This window comes from Panulirus ornatus, chromosome 4 (assembly GCF_036320965.1).
Source record: "Panulirus ornatus isolate Po-2019 chromosome 4, ASM3632096v1, whole genome shotgun sequence".
NCBI classification, from domain to species: domain Eukaryota; kingdom Metazoa; phylum Arthropoda; class Malacostraca; order Decapoda; family Palinuridae; genus Panulirus; species Panulirus ornatus.
In genome coordinates, this window is record NC_092227.1 from 65,660,778 (window position 1) to 65,682,664 (window position 21,887).

General features: G+C 43.9%; 1 protein-coding gene and 1 long non-coding RNA gene across 2 annotated transcripts in view; one reads left to right on the plus strand and one right to left on the minus strand.

The window, feature by feature from the left end:
- LOC139766757 (ras-related and estrogen-regulated growth inhibitor-like) overlaps positions 1–12,340 on the plus strand; it is a 156,288-nt gene extending 143,948 nt beyond the window's left edge. Inside the window, exon 7 of the mRNA XM_071695680.1 lies at positions 10,479–12,340. Coding sequence (XP_071551781.1) covers positions 10,479–10,726 — 248 coding nt within the window. The 3' untranslated portion in view covers positions 10,727–12,340. The remainder of the gene's footprint in view (positions 1–10,478) is intronic.
- The window catches only part of LOC139764552 (uncharacterized), a 482,407-nt gene that overhangs the window by 224,801 nt on the left and 235,719 nt on the right, over positions 1–21,887 (minus strand). The gene's annotated exons all lie outside the window — the stretch shown is intronic.

Below are 21,887 nucleotides of genomic sequence, written 5' to 3' on the forward strand. Positions count from 1 at the left end.
AGCATACCTCTGTTTCCCTTCGCTTTTAACAATCTTTGCCGAACTCGTCTCTCCATTTCCTACCAGTGGTATCCATTTAAGAAGTCTGTTCTACACATCACACAACCTTGTGTAACACTGTCCGGTATCTTGCGGAATTCTGTGTCCTTCATGTCCCGAGGGGTGTTGCTCAGGGGAAAGATAAATGAAAAAAGAAATCTCTCTCCTCTCCACACCATTATCATTCACTCCCGTTTTCCTTTTCTTCTCTCCTTACGTCTGTCTCTTCTTTTCAAACCTGTTTCCCTGCTCTTTTCTCCCCCTTCCCTCATCTCGCCTCCCAAGCCATCCATCAACTTGTTATTGATACAAGAAACCCATCCAGTGTTGGTGGGGACCCGCGCTGCAGCATCACTTATTGAAACATCACTGGATTGTTGTTGTGGCGTGGGAGACGGACCACCGCACCGGTGCGCCACCTCCGCCCGTCACCTAACTTCGCAGACAGGTTGAACCTGAGAGACAGTTACCTGTGTGGCGGACGAGTCTTTCCTGTATCAGCTGATTGCCTCAAACACGGCATTCCTACCGCGTGATCCACCTTCAGCTTCTGATGGTGACCTAAAGTTTGTGAGAGTGTTCACCACCGCATCACATCTCGTCATGTGCATCAAAAATGTCCTGAATCATCATCTCGGATCTGTTGAGGTTAATATGCTGTATGTTCAACGTAGCGCGTTTACATACGGCTCAGCTTCAAGCACTGATGACAATCTCCATTCAAACTTCATTAGAAATCATTGATCGCTGTTTTCAACTTCACGCTAACGATGCGTAGTAGATATGTGTTACGGATGTAACCACTGCGGTTCATCAATACCATTACGTATTTCGCTACGACCAGCATGGATCGGTATATACGTTGTACTCCGAACTTTGAATAAAGTCTGACGGCTTGTCCATTCCTTTAAGGTTTCGCATTAGTATTACCAAACCAATTTCTTATCCTGTCAAACATTTATTTTCCAACCTATCCCACATTCTCCTTTCCATACCTAACTAATGCCCACGCCTCGCATCCATAGAGCACCGACATGAATAGTGTGCCATCAAACACGCTCATCTCTGCCATAAAAGACGGTGACCTCTCTCTCTACACACATTCCCCAGTTCTCCTCAGGCACTTCAATATGAGCCGTGCATACACCGAAAATTCTAACAAACCAGTCAACAACACAGTCAACCGCTTTCTTAAGAAATTCAACCGCAGTACCATCTACTCCAGCCGCTTTACCACATTTCATCTTATGGAAGGCTTTCATCACCTGTCATGACTCTCTTCGAGTACCACCCCGACCCAGACACCCTATATCTGCCACCCTATCATCAAACACAGTCAACATTCCTTCACAATAATTACTTAATCTGCTCTTCACAACATCGCTGCCCGATACTAGGCTTACTATTTGCCCCCTTCACCGATGTTTCCGTGTGTTCTCTCGTTCTCATAATATCTATCTTTTTCTAAAGCATTTCTTTGTGCTCTCTGGAGTCTAACGATACTTGCTCACACCAGCTGTCATGTCCTCTTTTTTCAGCCCCTGCACAGTTCTCTTGACCTTCTGCCGCTTTCCCTTTTGTAGCTCCTAATCACTCACACTCCTTCCCTGCAAATAGAGCCCATACACCTCTCTTTTCTCTTTTTTTACCAACTTAACTTCCTCATCCATCACTTATTATCCTTTCTCACATGTCCACCATCCGCATTCCGCATAGCACAGAATATTTCTTGCACGAGCAAGCAATGCTTCCTTAAATACCTTCCATTCCTCGCCCACTTCCTTAGTCTCGTTTACTCTCACATTTTGCCATTATTACTTCAATCTCTATGAGTGTCTGTCTTCACACAACCCTCTTTTTCAAGTTCCCTTCCTTTCACCACCCTCTTTCCACCCACACCAATTCTTCTTTTCAAAAGGCTCTACATACTTTCACCCTTGCCTCCACCAGCTGCCCCTGTCAGCACATTCACATCCAAGAGTCTCTGCTTTGCACGCTCGTCAATTAGTACATAGTCCAATTATGGCCGCATAGCCTCTACTCCACTCACCCACGTATACTTACATGTGTCCCTCTTTTTAAACCAGGTATTCCCAATCGTCAGTCCTTTTTCAGCACATATGTCCACAAGCTGTTCACCATTTCCATCCACACTGGGTACCCATGCCACATCATCCACTCTCGATCCCTCTCATAAAGATTGCTGACACTCATCTCCTCCCTTCCTCACTCCTCTCATGACCAGGTGCATAAGCACTAACAATCTTCCATCTCTCGTAATCGACTTTCATTTTTACCCACACCAATCTCCGGCTCACTTCCTCACACTATAAACATCTAGCCCCACTTTGATCTTGAGCTCTTTTATGATTAGTTAACTAGTTACTCTAATGACTTCCCAATGCTGTAATATCTGTAATACTTCAACTGTGTATTTTCTGCCGATTGGCTGCCTAAATTCAGAGCAATTTTCTTAATCTATTTCACACATTCCCACAACTCCTCCGTCTGGAGAAGTATCACCCCTCCCTTAACTCTCACCCTACCACTAACCACTCTGACATTCTCGAACCAATTTGCCCCCTTCCCCTTGTGCTTTGTTTCTCTTAGAGCCACATCATCCAAGTTCCTCTACTCAAACCTACTATCTATTTCTTCCTTCCTCTCATCTTGTTACATCCACGCACGTTAAGACTATCACCCTAAGCCTTCGAGGAGGATGAAGACGCTTCTCTTTGCTTCTTTGTGACGTGCTGTGACGAAGATACCAGTGGAACACCAATTAGAGAACACTGATGAGTTGAAGTAGAGCAACAAACGAGTATAGCTGGTTAAGAGAAGAAAAAACTGAGAAACAATGAAAACAGAGGCAGGGGGTTAACTGTCAGTTACAGAACAGTTACAATGGCAAAGTGATTCATCAAATATAGTTATATACGAGGATGTTGAGGATATGCCAGAATCTAAACGACAAGTTCAAAAATGATTTCAGTGAAAAACATCCCAGCCTCAAGCTCAGTATGTTGGAATGATGGGAAGGTATTGGAAAGCATTAAAATGTCAAGAAGGGAGCATCAAAGAGTACTGACCTATGTAAGACTCCTTGGCCTTATGAAAATTCTCCATATCTGTGCTAAGGTTATGTGCAGATACATTTGATAAACAACTTAAAAATGTTGTTCACAGCGTATCTGTGCCAAGGGCGTGACAGAGAGCAACAATCATGTTTGGGGATAAGAAAAAAATACAGCGAGGAGTCGATGAACTACATACCTTCTCCCTAATGAATGTGGTCTGTAAAATGCAAATGGAGTGAGAGCAAACATCACACATGTTTATGAGAAAAAAGAGGGAGTAATCGATGAACCATAGACCCTCTCCCTGACAACTATGGTCAGTAAAGCACTGGAAGAGGCAATCAGAGAACAAATGGACGACTTCCTACAGAGAAGAAATTACTTTAGTGAGGGACAACATGATTTCAGGGAAATATCATGTTTAGTAAATATCTCAGATTTCTACGAGAGAGTGAGCTCTGTTTTGTAACAGAAGATAATGCTGTACTGTCTGAATCTGGACTCGACGGAAAGCTTTTGGCAATAGAACACACAGGAGGCGGGTTAAGAAGTTGGACCTCCAGACGAAGACAAATTCATCTTAATGGATGGGGACAAAGGTTGAGATTATCAGCGGCGTACCGCAGGGTTCTATCGTGATCTCTGCAGATGACTTGCTAAACGGATTGGACTCCTACCTGAACATATTTGCGGATACTGCCCATGGTCATGAAGGAAGCATAAAGCGCGGATGATTGCAGCAACCTACAAGAGAACCTTGATAACTTACTCAGGGTGAATTTCACCAACAATGTATCAGACCAAATTTGCAAATGTAAATTACTGATGATGGGACACAGTGAAAGAAAGCAGGAATAAGTTGCAGAATCTGCGTGTAAAATGGGCTTGGGAGTTGACATCGTCCTCAAACCGTCGCCGGATTTCCACATCAGGAGAATAGTACAGGAGACGAACTGTCTCCTGGCAAATAGCATTCAAGTGTACGAGTAAGGTGAACTTTGGTAAGTTGTCCATATCTTATGTAAGCCCAAATGGTGAATACTCTTTTAAGTTTGGACACCAACACTCTAAATAGAAGCACAAAGAGCCAACAGAGAAGGTCCGGAAGAGGGCAGCCAAGATGGTACCAAAATCAAGAAAGCAAAGTTAAAGGAGAAGGTTAATGGCTTTAAATTTGGCCACTTAGAAGAGGAAAGAGTGAGGGGTGACCTGATCACACAACCTTCAAGTTTCTGAAATAGATCGGTGGCGCAAGACTAAATAAACAGTCCTTCGAGAGACGCAGGGACAGAGCAACCACAGGACATTATGTGATGCTAAGCAAGAAACTTGATGAAGATGATGTGGGTAGGCGGAATATAATGACTGAGGTCATGGTTAATGCAGACTGTTTATATTTTGAGAGATCGGACCCCAAGCGTGTAAAACTCCCTCCCCTTACAGTAAGAAAATGTAATCACAAATAGGTTATCACACACACACACACACACACACACACACACACACACACACACACACACACTGGGCCTTTTTGGTATAGTGGTTAGGGTTACTATCCATCAGTCAGCACAGGCGCATGAGTTCGAACCCTGGTGTTCTGATCTTCCCCTGCAGACTGATAGATAAACGGGTACATGTATGAGGCTGAGTGTGTGTGTGTGGGTCGACACGTAGGAATATAGACAAGGTTAAAAAGCAGGTAAGACGAGTGTAAAACTCCTCGTAACACACAGACAGTAGCCTTAAGCAATACATAATCAGCATCATAAAGAAACTGACATAGAAGAATCCTGTAAAGGAAATAACTTGGTTTTCAGCTAAGTTATCCCCACAAACACTGTTCCTCCTGAACTACAAGTCTCATGTATTCCATGACCCAAGTGCCCCACTGTCACGTAAGACTGAAAGGACTACGAACGTTTCCAGGCCATACAGGTGTCCTATACATGGCCTGAGTCAGCGATGGGATCACCATACAAACCTTTAGTCAGGGACGGTGACTGGAACATCCATCAGGCAAAATGATTCACGAGACGCTTCGGGTATGATCTTAAAGGAACAGTCTTAGATCAAATGACTAAGATTCATGTAGATAAGTTTCCTAAGTTTACCATCAAGCGGTAGACGCCACCTGCCTGAAGTCGACGTATTCATAAATGGTGCAGCAGCGGGCATGTGGGACGAACAGTGTGCGTGTAAGCATCTAACGAGACCGTATTATACTCAACCTGCCATACTCAACCTACCTCAAGATAAATCTAACGTGATCATACGATAGCAAGAGCTGTAGTTCGCAGCGATCTCTACATATCATTACATATGATTGGATTAATGACCATTCGGCATTCGGAAGCAGAGAGCGTAACACAAACGTTAAATTCATCCGACGGCAAATATTACGATACTGGACGTAATGTTTATATGGCCTAACAGGGCAAGGAAGTTACCAGCGATGGGGAGAGAGAGTTTGAGGCAGGCCAACAACCAGACTAATTAACGGAAGAGAAAACCGATGACAAATGAAAAATGGGAAGCGAGATGAACACAAAAAAAAAAAAAAAAATGGGAAGAAGACGGTAATGAGAGGAACGTGCGTTGACGTTACGGTGACAACGACACCTCTCGGGCTCTCCAGATATTTCCTTTAAAAGGAACGTGTTGCCACGCTGTCAGGCCGAGGTAAACGTTGATGACCCGAGGGACTTGACCTTAATGTTAAGGTGGAGGCAGAGGGACGGTAGGGAAGAGGAATGACGGGAGTCAATAGAAGCGAGTGGCGGGGAGGTCATCGGTGGAGGGGGAGGGAAGGATATACATGTGAGAGAAGCAGGAAGGAAAGAAAATGAAGAAACGGAGTGTGGAAAAGGCAAGACACACTGGACAGGCTGGAGTCTGTAGTTGCACAGATACAGGAGGATGTCAGGCGAGTTACAAAGGTGGACTGATAGTCTCGTACGTTCAGTACATGGATACAAGCAAAGTACAGGATGGCTTCAGTACCCATGCTAATGGGTATGACAGCATTATATGATGACAGGTTGAAGTGGGTTGAAGGTCCCTTGTACTCTGCACAGACACTCACGTATTACTGGTTTCGTCTGTGTTCATATACAAGGACAGTAGACTGATATACGGGTTAAATTACGAAAGGGGTGAGCCGAAATCACATAAATACACATCACCCTCTAGGTTAGAGAAATGCTTGGTACAGATGATCAACGGTAAACTACTACTGAGGTAACTTTCAAGGTTGGATGTAATGATGGTCATCGTGAGAGTCGCGAAAAATAATACCAGATTTCAGACGTCCAAATCTAAATTGTCTTCGTGCTGTTCTTGAAAGGCAAACCTGGAATGACAACATCAATGAAAACGATATGGACACAGCTTGAAAGATTTCAGTAAAACTTTCGAAGCAGTGGAGGAAGCACATTTGCCAATGTATTAGACGGTCTTCTCAAAACGAGGCAAAATTGGTGGAGCAAAGAAGTAAATAAGCGCTTGTCCAAGAAAGTAACCCCTAAGAAACTGACGGGCAAGTAGCCAATATGGCACAGCAAAATACGTAAAGACATATACACTTCAGAGTAAACGTCTTTATGAGGCTTACATTGCTGAAAATAGCAAATCTAACTTAGAGTTTTATGGTAATGTTAGAAACAAGACAATTATTACTCACTCAACTGGTCTATCAATCACGGGAAATGGTGACGACAAAGCCATGACAAAGATTCTAAATAATTTTTTTGCATCTGTAAAGTTGAAGATCCAATGTCCACAAAAAAGTATTGTCCGCCCCTCATACGTTTTCAAAGGCAATGTCACACTTACACTTAAGTACTGCGTCATCCCTCCTTTGATCTTGGTTATCAACTGCAGATGTATGGGCATGGAACTAGCAAGGTTCCTGAAAGATTCTAGGTCTATGTTTCGGGTCAATACGGTCTTGATCTCCTGAATGAGGAGAGGAAATATTGATAGGTGGAAAGTTTTACATATCGGAAGTGAAAACGAAAAGGCGACCTACAGTATGAATCCTGTTGAACTACAGAAGGTAAATAAGGAAAAAGTCTCGGATGCAGTGATCTCTCGTGACCTAAAGCCAAGTAAGCAGTACACAAAAGCAATTAGGAGGGGGAACAGAATTCTTAGATTCATAGGTGGAGCTTTTGATTATGAAGTCGAAGGAAATTATCTCACTTTTTACAAGTCAAACTTGCGTCCTCAGCTTGAGTGCTGCGTTCAGTTTTGGTCACCTTACTTGAGGAAAGACACGCCGAGTGAAGAGAGTACTGAGGCGAGATACCAGTATGATTCTCGGACTTGGAGACAAAACCTATGAGAGTCAAGTAACACGAATCAACTTATCTTAGAGGAGGTTAAGAGGTGATGTAATAAAAGTATTCAAGGATGGATTCGTCTGATTTCACTTGAGGTAATGGATACATCATGCTCGTGGAAAAACGTTCTACCTCAAATGAGGCCAAGTAACGCTTTTTTTTTCAACAGGATTGATAACGTGGAATGATTTACCAATAAGGGTCGTTGAAAGTAGTAACGTTTCAATATAGACTTTATAAATAGTTTGCTTCAAATCCACGACTGACTTTATTAACGCCTCCTTATCTATATGAAAAGCTACAGGCTTTTCTCTTTCAAAAATCTGTGTCTTTCCTCATCTACCACACTAACCCAGTTATTTTCGTTCTTTTCCGATATCACAAACAGCCTCGTTTGGACCCAGTGGCCTACTGCTGTTTGATTTCCTTTGTATTTCTTTTGTACTCCTTTGTTTTGAAGAATATGTGAAAATACTTAGAAGAAAAAGGATATGTATGTAGCGCTCAGGAATCTGGAGTAGTCTTATGATAGGGTTGATGGAGTGCTACGAATATCTGATGTGGGAGTTAACTACTACAAGTAGTGAGGATTCTTTTTTTTCCTTATCCAATTAGTAAGGTGTGTGTGCGAGTAGACAGAGAGGAGGGTGAGTATTTCAAAGTGAAAGTGAGTCTGCGGTAGCCGGTGTGTGGTTCTTGTTTAAACTATATGTGGATGGGGTGGCGAGGAAGATGAATACAAGGGTCTGTGAAAGAGGAGGAGGTATGCAGTCTGCTGGGGATAGAGACACCTGTGAGGCGAGTCAATTATTTGGTGATGATACGGCACAAGTGGCAGACTCTATTGAGAAACGGTAGAAGCTGATGTCCGCGTTTGGGAGACAGTGTGAAAGGAGAAAGTTAAGAGCACTGTGAATAAAAGCAAGATTATTAGGTTTAGCAGTAAAAAAAAAAAGACAGGTTATGAAGAACAGAACTTGCTAAAAGCGGAATGTTTTTCGTCTGTTTCCTTGCGCTACCTCGCTAACGCGGGAAACAGCGACAAAGCAATATATATATATATATATATATATATATATATATATATACGATACAAAGGGAAGAGAGAATGGAAAGAAAAGACGGTGGTGGGGGTGAGTTAGAGGGAGGGAGGGAGAGAGAGAGAGAGAGAGAGAGAGAGAGAGAGAGAGAGAGAGAGAGAGAGAGAGAGAGAGAGAGAGAGAGGAGAAAAATTAATTATGTCAGTCAAGATCAGGAAGTTGGTGATGAATGTGCCGGGTGGTAAGGCTGTTGTTAAACACCAGCGCAAGAGACAGGCGTCTGCCTCGCACCAAGGACACACTGCCGACCCCTGCTGTGCCACTAGCAAGGGGACCCGACCCCTGCTGTGCAGCTAGCAGGACGACCCGACCCCCTGCTGAGCCGCTGGCAAGGGGGATCCGACCCCTGTTTTGCGGCTTACAGTTGTGCCCGTCCGCCCTTAGTTTTCTGTAGATTTCTTAGAATCAATCAAAGTGTAACATACTTATAATAAAACACTGTGAACGTCTCTACCGGCGCAAGGGACTGACACCAGAAAACCGCCTTCATGCTTCTAACATTACCTCCCCATACATGTCTGGGAAGGGGCCTGATATTGCTTGGCCTTTACAGGTACAGTTGTACCTGAAATTATGTAAGAATAACACATTTCTTTCCATGTCCTGTGATATGTGCCTCTTGCTGGTATGGTTGGCTGTGAAGTGTGAGATTGCCTTATATAGGGATCAGAAATCATCTTTACTGAGGTTTATGTTTCCAGGTACTGCTTGAAGGCTGGCCAGTCTGCTTTCCTTTAGTTTGTGTTAGTGTTTTTGTTGACTGGATGGGCTAGATTGAGTGCTGTCAGGATGGGCAAGTAGTAAGAGGATGGTTCGTGTGCCGCGCTCCAATTGGTCCTTGTGTGTAGTGATGGTCGGCAGAATGTAAGGTCTGGCGAGGCCGGCTGCTGGAGGCGGTGGGTCGGGAGAATGATTGCATAAGTTGAGGGTATTGACAGGCTGCAGTTGGTTTATGAGTGGTTCACCTCTGGGATCATGGGTATGTGTGTGTGTGTGTGTGTGTGTGTGTGTGTGTGTTTAATAGTCGTTATTAATATTTGTATGTTACAGGGTGAGAGTATACACTCATGTTGCCCCGTCTCTTAACGTTCGGATGTGTGTATCTTGTTTACTCCTATGTATGTATGCACACATACACACACACCCTATAGCCTACGCCAGGTACCCGTTTATGTTTGTATGTGTGAATAATGTATTACAGTAAATTCCCCTCATCACCATCTACAAACCATTAAACACAATCAATAAACATGTAACAACTCCTAAAAACAACTGATTACAAATCACCAATCATCATCATCAGGAACCATCTCTACGTCACCTCATAAACACTGTCTATCAACCAACACTCACCACCACTAGCCTTTGGGCAGGCAATAGACACTATCAACAAACATTTGTCAACATTCAACCACCACTAACAGCCATTCAACACCACCAAAACCTTTCTGTCAACCACGAAACATCCTCAACAACTCCATGTCAAACATGGACATTACCAGTCGCCACCGATCAATCATCAAACAACCACTAAACATCTGTCAACCGCCAGTACGAACAACAAACATCTGGCGGCCATCAAACACCTCAGACGTCAAATATCACCAACAAATCCACAACCTTTCAAAACCACCAAATGGCACCAACTATCTAACAGCACCAACAACCATCTGTCAACCACTGGACACCAGTAACCAATAACAGCCACGAGTCAATTATCAGCAACCACTAACATTCAACCAACAGCACAAAACAGAAAGTCTATCACCCATGGGACATCACCCTTTTGTTAACTACAGAATAGCAATAATCGAACACTTAAAGCCATGTATCAGCCATCATTCGTCATCCACCAAGTATCCTCGCCAACCAACCCTCCGACACCTACCCCACTCCACCTCTAACATCCTCATCTTCCTCAGATTCGCCGTCGGATTCGCGGTGGGTGTCACTGATGCTGGGGGTGCGGGGCAGAAGGGCATGGGAGGAGGAGACTCCCGACGGCGAGGGCGGCCCACCAGCCCAGCCCTTCAGGAACAGAGCCTCAACCGACGGACACCTCCACCAGCGCCGCCTCTACAAGCTCAGGATGAGCCTCAACCTGCGCACCTCTAACCTCCATGAGAGGAGGATGAGTATCGCCATGCGTGGCGCCACCTGTGGCTTCTGAAGGTCCCACCGCTCTTGCCTGCTGGTTAGTAACTGCGCCCTGAGATGATCCATCCCCCGACCCCAGCGACCTCTACCACAGTGGCTTGTGGTGGGAGACGGAGAGATTAGTGTGGTGAGAGACGTACAGAAACAAAATTACAGAACAGAGAAATCACGAGAGTAAAATGGTGAAAGACACATAGCAGAATAAACACAGACAAGTAGGCAGACACAGATGGATTGACAGATTACCTGACGGATTCTTAAAAAGGACGACACAAGCTGACAGAAACTGAAAAATTCATGACTAGAAACCCCGCCATCAAAGCCATCCACACGACCTTGCTGCCGGCCCTCCGGTGCACCGAGACCTTCACTGTCTGAGGCAGCCCCAGAGTTGGGCGGGCGTGTTGGAGAGGTGTTCGAGTACACGGCTGATCCCTCACCCTCAAGCCAGATAAAAGTCCGAAGGTCAGGGTTTTCAAGAGGAAACAGTCGTGCAGCTCTCTATCTGTTTGTATTCCAGAGACGGGAGGCTTTGATATTTCTTACCCCGAGGATGGTGGGCTGGAGCCGTATATATATTTCCAGGTTTACAAAAGTTATCGTAGTGCCAGACCAGGGAGCTGTATTCTAGGCATTTTTTTTCTTTCCTTTTTTCTAATGTTTCGGGACTTATGAACCAATTACCACGTCCTGGGTATTAGCGACCTCATTCGTCTATCTGTTTTTGCTGGGGGAATAGATTTCTAGTTGAGTAACAAGACCCGAATCCTTGTTGTGGAGTTTCATGAGAGATGCAACCCACCATGAGTGTGTGTGGCATGACTACGGTAAACAGCATGAGGGAATTTCTGCCTGGATATCAAACACGCCGTGTCACCGACTTGTGCTGCCTCCCGGGGATGCAGTCGTAACACTCACGTAAACAGGTATTGACCAATGACGAGTGCGCCTGCTGAAGGATCGTGTACGTCAACACTCGTCTAAAGCGTCTCTTTACCTGGGATCCGTGAGACTTTACAAGTATTCATCGAATCCGAGCGTCATTTCCTTTAGCCGAGCATGCTACCCAGATCATATCAGCACAACACACATTTCACGATGGTTTACAACTGGTCAACAGATATCACGTCCCCAGAACTTAGAATTTTGCATTAGTTACATATAAATTCTAAGTGTTTTGCGTTTCATCTTTTCACATTAGTTAACAACATTAGGTTCAGTATGAGAGCGGATTATGGACGTAACGCCTTGGAAAAAGAAAGTAAATATCAAGCTATGATAAAATCCTTCGTGAGTGGAGGTCTGACTTTCCTCCCCAATTCCCCAGCTCTGAGTGTGCCACTGTCGCCCTCGTTGATCAGCAGACCAGCCTGATGGTTCTGCTGAGGTAAGACAGATGAACCGGTATTCGTCTGCATCAAACGAGTCGTAAGTTACCCACAAGACGCTGCAGAAGATTAGCAATTTACTTCCACTTCTTCCTACAGTGAACACCATCAACGGTCATGTAGATGTTAATAGCAAAAGCATCTGAAAATGTTGCCCTTACTACCACCTTTTAGTCTCAAAAACTAAATCACTGTACCTAGTATCCTAGACCACAGAGCTGGGGGAAAAAAAAAAACAACGATCACTTTCCTCAATGTTCCAGTCATGTCGTGGCTAACTCCTCACTGTGATGCAAGCATCCAGAACCAACGAACACTGACTGTCATCTTGCCATAAGCGAGACGGACACCCCCGCTAACTATGGCTATAGAATTTAAGAAAAAAAAAAAAAGTTTTGTAACAATTATACACAATAAGGGCCTATCTGTGTTGTATGTCCCACATGTCACAACGAACCCAGGCGTTCCGCGCTGTGTATTCATAACGGCAGCAGCAGCAGCAGCAGCCTCCAGTGCGTGTGTTGACAGTCAGCGTGAGCACCGTCAACAGTGCTTCCCACACTCACTGCAACAACAGCTCCGGGCGCCACCAATCACCCCGGCCAGCAGGCTTGTGGCTTCGACTGGCACAAGCTTCCTCTCTTTCTTGTTTGTTATTTCTCTCGGCGCACCAGCTGGCTCGGTCCGCTCCGAGTTATATAACGTCTCCAGGGGCGGACACAGGTTACTTGAAGGAGGAATGCACCTTGTGACTTGACGGAGTCACTCGCTCTTGGCCAACACAACCTTCGATTTTCTTGACATCATCTCCTGAATCACATGCCTCTGATCATCACAAGAGGGAAAAATAAATCACATCTATTGTATGTTAGCTGAAGATGTTTGCAATCAAATCCCTAGACAGAGAGGGGGGTAGGGTTGGTCGATATCCTGGTAGAGAGGGGGGTAGGGTTGGTCGATAGCCTGGTAGAGAGGTGGGCAGGGTTGGTCGATAGCCTGGTAGAGAGGGGGGTAGGGTTGGTCGATATCCTGGTAGAGAGGTGGGCAGGGTTGGTCGATATCCTGGTAGAGAGGTGGGCAGGGTTGGTCGATAGCCTGGTAGAGAGGTGGGTAGGGTTGGTCGATAGCCTGGTAGAGAGGTGGGTAGGGTTGGTCGATATCCTGGTAGAGAGGGGGGTAGGGTTGGTCGATATCCTGGTAGAGAGGGGGGTAGGGTTGGTCGATATCCTGGTAGAGAGGTGGGCAGGGTTGGTCGATATCCTGGTAGAGAGGTGGGTAGGGTTGGTCGATAGCCTGGTAGAGAGGTGGGCAGGGTTGGTCGATATCCTGGTAGAGAGGTGGGCAGGGTTGGTCGATATCCTGGTAGAGAGGTGGGCAGGGTTGGTCGATATCCTGGTAGAGAGGTGGGCAGGGTTGGTCGATAGCCTGGTAGAGAGGTGGGTAGGGTTGGTCGATAGCCTGGTAGAGAGGTGGGTAGGGTTGGTCGATATCCTGGTAGAGAGGGGGGTAGGGTTGGTCGATATCCTGGTAGAGAGGTGGGCAGGGTTGGTCGATATCCTGGTAGAGAGGTGGGTAGGGTTGGTCGATAGCCTGGTAGAGAGGTGGGTAGGGTTGGTCGATATCCTGGTAGAGAGGTGGGTAGGGTTGGTCGATATCCTGGTAGAGAGGTGGGTAGGGTTGGTCGATATCCTGGTAGAGAGGTGGGCAGGGTTGGTGAGAAAGGTTGGTCGATTATCCTGGCTGTTCCCAGCCTCCACACAACTGGGTTCAAACCCATGCAATTCCAGGATCCAGTATCAATCTCAAGTAATATAGAAATACTGGGAAAAAATGAAACATTGAAAAAAATAGAATTGGGATATTTTGGTATACACACTGCATGAAATATAAGTATGAAATTTGCAAAAAAAAAAAAAAAAAATATGTAAAAAATGACTTGCTTTCATGAAAATCTTGATCATACAGGAATAATTCCTTTGACCTTTCCAATTACTTAATTTGTTGTTATAAAACATGTAACGGAATAATAATGGAATGTAATACAATGTATGATGAACAATATGTTTATGTAGTATCAGAATATAATATCATGAAACCTGAGCGAGTGTTTGTCTTTCAAATAAAAAGTAATTTAACGTAGAGTGAACTTAGAATATAAGGCACCGCCTACACTGAGCGTTCACTAGCGCGAAACACTCTTTCAGGCAACACAAATGACCAGCCAATACTGCGGTCACTCAACTGTGTTCGTCGTAGTTGTGTTACAAAAAGAAAAAAAAAAAGGAGCCCAGGCAGGGAAGGTCCCCCGACGCTTGGATACCTTTGACCTTTCCCGTTGCTGAATCCGTTGTTGTAACGCGGGAAAAGTAATCATGGATGTCATACAACGTTTATTGAACCCTCTGCCAAACTGTAGTGTAAGTCAGGGGTTTGAATTTTTATCGCCAAAGCAGCCGTAGGAAAAGTATTAGAATTGATGCATTTACATTATGAAGATAACGCCGGGAATTTCACCGGGACTAGGGATAATTTGGCCAGAATTTCCCCGGGACTAGGGATAATTTGGCCAGAATTTCACCGGGACTAGGGGATGAGCATGGTGGGAATGTAGTCGTCAATATCACCCCCGGGTTTACCCGGACCCCGCTTGATCAGCCCTAGTGCTGGGCAACATCTGAAGCAGAGGAATATTCCCAGATGATATACGGCCAAATATTACACATGTCCGACTGACTCGTGTATATAAGGCCATCTCTAGTTCGCGCATGCGCGGAGGACCAGAACCTCACGGGGACATCTGCAATGCAAATGGATGGCATGTACGACCACGCTAATAAGATGCTTATCAGCGATACTACAGTACAGTAGAATGTCTACGAGGAGCAACACCTGACATGCAGGAGTCCAGCTCGTCGTAGCCCAAACAACCTACGCGCGTTGATGTCTTCACCCAAGCGTCCTCTCCTCGCGACCTGCTCTCCACTCCCACGACCATTCCACCATGGGCGGTGTCTCCAGCCATAACCCGTGACCTTAACCGGTGTCAGCCCCAAATGTACGACCTTCTCTCTGTGGCTGGGTGATTGATAGGTATCTGGAGTTCGAAGGGAGAATCATATGCATTATTATCTATAATTACCACACGACCAAAACCTGCAAGATTCTTGGTGTTACCCAGTACCTTCCTAGAGGCTCCTGTTGTCTAAAGCTGAACTGCCTCTAGTAGGCAGGGAAATGTAGACTCCTTTGAAGTGAGACTGTGCTTCCAGTGATACAGCTGTGGCGAGAGAGGCAGGGCCAGGCTGGTACTACCCTATAGGGTAAGCAGGGCCAGGCTGGTGCTGACCGATAGGGTAGGCAAAGCCAAGCTGGTGCTACGCTATGGGATAGGTAGGAACAGGCTGGTGCTACCCTATGGGGTAGGCCGGGCTAGGCTGGTGGCGCCCTCTGGGGTGGTGCCTCTTGGAGTGGGCACGACGAAGCTGGTTCCCCATATCTTCCCCTGTTGGATACTTTCCATTCCGACTGTCAAGTTGTTCATCAGTGTGTCATTAAAGGAAAACGAAATGTAAACAATCCGAAATGAGTATCATTGTCCCAGACAGAAGGGACATTGGTCGTCCTTCAGATGTGTTTATACGAGCGTAGTTTAGTGTGTGCTTACCGAGATACACACGCAGGAGTGTAGTGATCCAAGTGTCAGGACACTGGCACCCCGCTGTGTATGCAGGATATACAGACCTGCATTTGTTGTACATAGGATGAATCCTGTAATATGGATCAGGATCAAAAGAGTTTAGTTTCGTATCGGAATTCATCCAGGAGACCCCGCAACGACTGGGAATGATTTCCCGTGTGTAGTCTAAGCGGCAGGCCACAGGCCAGTACAAGGGTGAGAGAGAGAGAGAGAGAGAGAGAGAGAGAGAGAGAGAGAGAGAGAGAGAGAGAGAGAGAGAGAGAGAGAGAGAGAAATGTTTAGAGGGGAAGGTTTTATGGCAAGAGAAACTTAGAAATACTTTGCTTCCATTCTGTACCAACACGAATGTGAGACTTGTTACAGAGTGTAGGGCTACGATACTGTAAGATACTATGTATACAGTTTGAATATTTCCTCGACTGTAAAGCAGCATAGCTTTAATGCATCACAACACTGATAAATGGTTACATATAAGAGTTAGTTAATGCAATGGCATCTTACACTTTCTTCTGGTCGTCATTGTATGAGCAAAAGATAATAGCTACTCTACTGGCTTGAAGTTAAGTACGCTCATTCATCAGAAGATACGTCTAAATACTAATCCCACTTCCCTTCATTGGCAAAAAAAAGAGCTCAAAATCCGAAGTCTTGTGTGCATAAAGCAATGACGAAACCTGGTATAGAAACCCACCGACCAGCAAAACAGATCTTTATCTCAATGACAAGTTTTTACATCCATTGACGAACAGATTTACATCACCCTTGCAGCAACATGCCCCTTTGATTCACTCTACCACACAAATGAATATCACTTGAAGTTGTGTACATTATGTGTGTATATATATATATATATATATATATATATATATATATATATATATATATATATATATATATATATATATATATATAATACAACATGGCGATTTTCCAGAGGTTATACGTCAGTCATCAACACTGAAATTCTCTCGTCACACCTAAGGGATGGCCTTGTGCTCGTGGCTACTTCTGCTGCTTCAGCTACTTTTGCTGTCGCTGCTTCATGACAGCCAGCATGCAGTAAGCCTGTCACGTGACTGTCCCCTAGTGGAATATATCTGGAAAAGCTAGACAGAGGAAGTCGACCTAGTACAAATGAGTGGCTACAACCTGATGCAAAGTGTACGATGAATCGGCTATTGGGAATATCTGGTTTAAAGGATGGGACACACGCAAGCACACGTATGTGAGCAGGAAAGATGATCAGCGAGCATTACCGGATTATATGCTAATTGGCAGTCGTGCAAAGGAGAGACTCTTGGATGTTAAGTGCCCAAAGAGACAGCTGGAAGGATGTCTGATCATTACTTAGTGGAGGCGAGGGTGAACGGTTGTAAAATCTTTAGGAAAAGAGGATTCTGTATGGGTGGGTAGAGTGTGGTGAAAGAGAGTGAAGTTGGAAAAGAGGAGTGTGTATAGCGATACCAGGAGAGATGGAGCGCAGAATGACAAAAGGTGAGCGTAAATATAACTAGGGAAGTGGGTGAGCAATGGGAGGTGTGTAGATAAGCACTGCTTAAATAAGCGAAAAAAAGTGTGTAAAATGTCGAATGTGCGTTTGCGTGTGTGTGTGTGTGTGTGTGTGTGTGTGTGTGTGTGTGTGTGTGTGTTTATAAACTACCCTTCCTCAGATTACCCTATTTAACTTCTATCATCCAAATCCAAACACCTTTAAAAACTGATCCGCAACAGGATCAAGCAAAATGTCCTCCTCACCCACACAGCTTGGTTGGAGACCCAGTTGCTCCACTGGTATACTGCGGTACAGACCTCACACACCACATCCTGGAAGCTTCAACCAGCTATGACCCGCCTCTTACACTGTACTCGAGGTAATGAAAAGACATCACCAAAGCATCTGGACACAGTCCCCCTCAGCACAACCTCCCTCACACGACAGATGCTCAGCTCAACCTTCCATAAAAACGACAGAAAGTGACAAGTCAACCGCTTAATTGGCACCTAGGCTACAGTGACCCACAGAAGCAAACACAAACAAATGCAGTCGACTTGCGCTTGACAGCCAGCCAGGCACAGAGAACATCAAGATGATATTCTCATTTACGCACATTCCACTCCAGCTATTCCGTTACTGAACAACTCGAATAAAAAAGTCTACATCTGAAATCAAGGCTCAATGAGATAAGAGGTAAATGCGAAATTAGATTTCGTACTTTTAATTACTAACATTACTACAGGGTTTAAAGAAAAAATCACCTGAAATTAAACAATTCATATCATCGTGTATGCTAATGGTGTACTCAGGATAACAGTTTGTTTGATATGCGTCAAAACAAGTCATTAACACGCATATCTGGCTATTTTTCTGGCGGTGGACAGAACAAGGGAGGAACATTAAGGCGTCACCAACCCCAGTAAAAACTAACTCAATATTTTATATGAAAGATCCAGCCTCTAAGTGACACGTCAGATGGCAAGATCAAAGTAATCAGGGTTGAAGTCTGTCTCTGCTAATGCCAACGTTTATTAAACAAAAAAACTACCACGCCCTACACGGTGCACTGCTCCTGAACAACCTTAGCTCAGGCATCACAGACTTCACTTCCATAAAGTTCATTTCAGTCCTGTTCAACCAAGCTGACCGGTGCGTCGTATTGACCGGTCCATATATTGACCGGTCCGTCTCCATACTTACCTCCGGGAGAGAAGCTCTGACGTCAGGTGGGCGGTGACGTACCCTAACCAGTCAGAGCGATAGTTGCACACGACGCTACCTCAAACTGCTACCCACCACATCATAATAACTTCGTGGCACATACAGCAGTCTGTTCACCACACATTATGGCTGAACCATAGGAGTCTGAGATTCTGAGAGAAGATTGGTTACAGTCTATGTTATGAAGTGGCTTGATACTTCCCAATACTGTCCGTCGAAAACAGCATATGTAGAGTACAAGTTCTGAAGAACCCGGTTCATATATCTGTCATGGAGGATACATTAACTAGTATTGGTGTCAAGTAAACCCATAGTCACCTCCATGCACCGTACAGCCTTATGTAACAGGCTTTCGTGAACACACATGGCTGCTTCTGGGAGAGTTTATCATGACCTAACTTACTACCAGCAGTGTGTGACGCCCGACAGCAAATAATTATCTGCCATTTCGGACCCCCGACCAAAGCGTCCCACATACACTGAAGTGAAAGCTTGGTACAATATTCCTTATTAATCCAGGTTATTAACCCAGGTTTCTCACAGAGTCATACGCTAAACGTGAGGATAAAACTTGTCACAATTTTTCATCGTGTGGCCTTCAAGCATCAAAAGACGCGTCACTGCAAGAGGAGTTATTAGCGAGTCAAGAAACAGGTATCTTGTCCACTGCACCAGTGAAGATACGTCAGCCATGCAGGTGGAACCCAGTCGATCATATTACCTTCAGATGAGTGAAATAAAGACGAAATAAAACCCAAGACAATAAGAGAATCACCCTTGACAGGATCCTGTAGCGAATGGTTCAGATGATGCCACGTTGGTTCTGACTTCATTTAGGTTACAAGCTTTGGCGGGAAGTTTTGTGAACTGCTCCGAGCACAATGAATGACTCATTCTGAAACATCGAATCTTTTTTTTTCTCCCGCTAAGCGCTTCCCGGGAGTAATTAGGCAAACTAAAAATCTCACAAAGGCACTTTGAATACAAGTATAATGGGGGTATATTTCATCAGCTGGACAGAGCAAGGTGAAGCAATTAGACATTAATTTTACAATAAAAATCACATCCTAAAAAACATCTGATAATCGTTACAACAAAACACGTCAAGTTACCACAAAGGAATCCAAACAGCAAAGACCACTGGGTCTTTTTTAAGCTGTTTGTGGCTGTGGAGGAGACCACAGACATGGTGATTAGTAAGGAGAGACTTGAAAGTCAACACACGACGTCAATAATAACTGCCTGGACTACGAGTTATGACTTCATAAGTAAACATGGATGAAACAAAACAAAAACAAAAAATGTTCAGGATCTTTGCCACATTTTCATTACCTTAAAATCAAATCGCAGTTTTCTGTAAGAAATTAATCATTTTATTGGGTAATGGCTTTCTTACTCTTAAAAAACCATAAATATTTCAGGTTTTCATTTTGTTCTATTTTCAGCAACTTTTGCTTCATATTGCTGTTTAATTACTTTAACATATTGAAATAAGTGAAGTAATAAAAATCATCAATATAAAAACTATCAAAAATTTTGAAATTCTTCACATTTAAACGAATTGTTCGTAATCAAATTTGACAACTGGATTTCATTTCTGCATACGGAAAAAAAAGTTATGCAACTTTGTTGGTGCGAGGACTACTGGTATCAATGCAACAAGAAGGAAATTCGCCAGCAATCATGGTAGTACTATTGTTCGTCCATAATTTGAGTTCGTTTGACAATAAACTTTCCATGCAAATATATATATATATATATATATATATATATATATATATATATATATATATATATATATATATATATATATCTTGCAAAACCTCAGCTATCTATTTAAGGACCGAAAGCAGCAGCCAGACTTACCGTTCTTAAAATGTTTAGGTAGGTAGACCGACCTCCTTGCACTGTGCGGGACACGTAAATCTTCCGGAGCATAAATAATGGGTTTTATACTTAGGTCAGAAATGTGATATCAAGGAAATTAATAATACGTGGATCACACGAGAATAATTGTCACGCTCAGATATTAAAATAAGGTTCGTATAATCATTTAAGAATCAACTCTGCCAGTACCTAATAATGATGAGTTTCTATCAAAGTCCGTCATGGTTAGATTCTTCTTTCTTACTCCATTATTAGCCTATCCTCCAATACGTGTTTTGTCGCATCTCTTTACAGTAATATCAGTGTCCCCAGCAACCATGTGAAGTGACATGTCTTGCTGATTAAACCATCATTACCTGAGCATTTCCTCTCTCGAGTCTTATTTCCCCAATATCCTTAGTAATCATTTTTATCTACAAGATTCCTCGCTTTTGTAATAGGACAAAATACAGCATTATCTACACTTCTGATTCTATGTACAGGAATGAACATCACATGCAGGATAACCGTTCGTCGTAAGCTTTAGAATAACGAAGATAAACCAAAAATTAAGTAAAGAATATACACTACGATGATGATGACGTGTGTCATATGCGTGCGAATGGTAACTTATGAGCAGAAGATGCTCACTGATCATGAAATATAGACAGTCTACATAAAAGTCACATCTTTACAAAGTATTGTATGCGTTATGAACCATTTGGCAGGAATAGTTTTCTCGCATCACATTAACATAGATACCCCTAAAACCAATTTTCTATACGTCCTCTGTAATATTCGTATCACAGAAAACGCAAAGTCTTATGGTAAATGCATGTAAAGATATTTATGTTTTTTCATACTTGTTCGCCGTTTCCAACGTATGCAAGGTAGCTCCAGGATGGCCTCAATTGTTTACGTCTACTCTTCAGTATTCATGTATATTACAACAGAACCACAAATCCCATCCACAGCCAAGCTCTATACACTTTACCCGTCGTTTCCTATAGCTCTTCATATGTCTTGGTTCAGCTCATTTACAACATGTCGCCCTTGTATACCACATCGCTCCAACTCTCCCCAACTCAAGTACGCCTCCCATCTACCTGTATGTTTAGATCCCAATAATCTACTGCGCCTCTCACTCCATACTTACACCTTCTCCTTGATCTCCCCTTCCTCCTTTTCCCCCTCACATTATCCTAGTCGATCTTTCCACACTCATCCAGTCCATATGTCCAAACCATTTCAATAGACCATGTTGAGCGCTCTCAAACATACCTCGCTTACTGCCACATATTTCCTTCTCTCACCCTATCATTACTTGCTCGATACTACGTTTCATTTCAACACATCTTCCTACTTCAGTACTTTTGTATTTAGGATCAATGGCTCGCATCCATACAGATCGTCTGGACTATTATACCATCAAACGCACCCATCTCTGCCCTCACTTCTCGTTCCACAAACTCCTCAGTGCAAGCAAGACCTTTGCTTCTTCACCTAT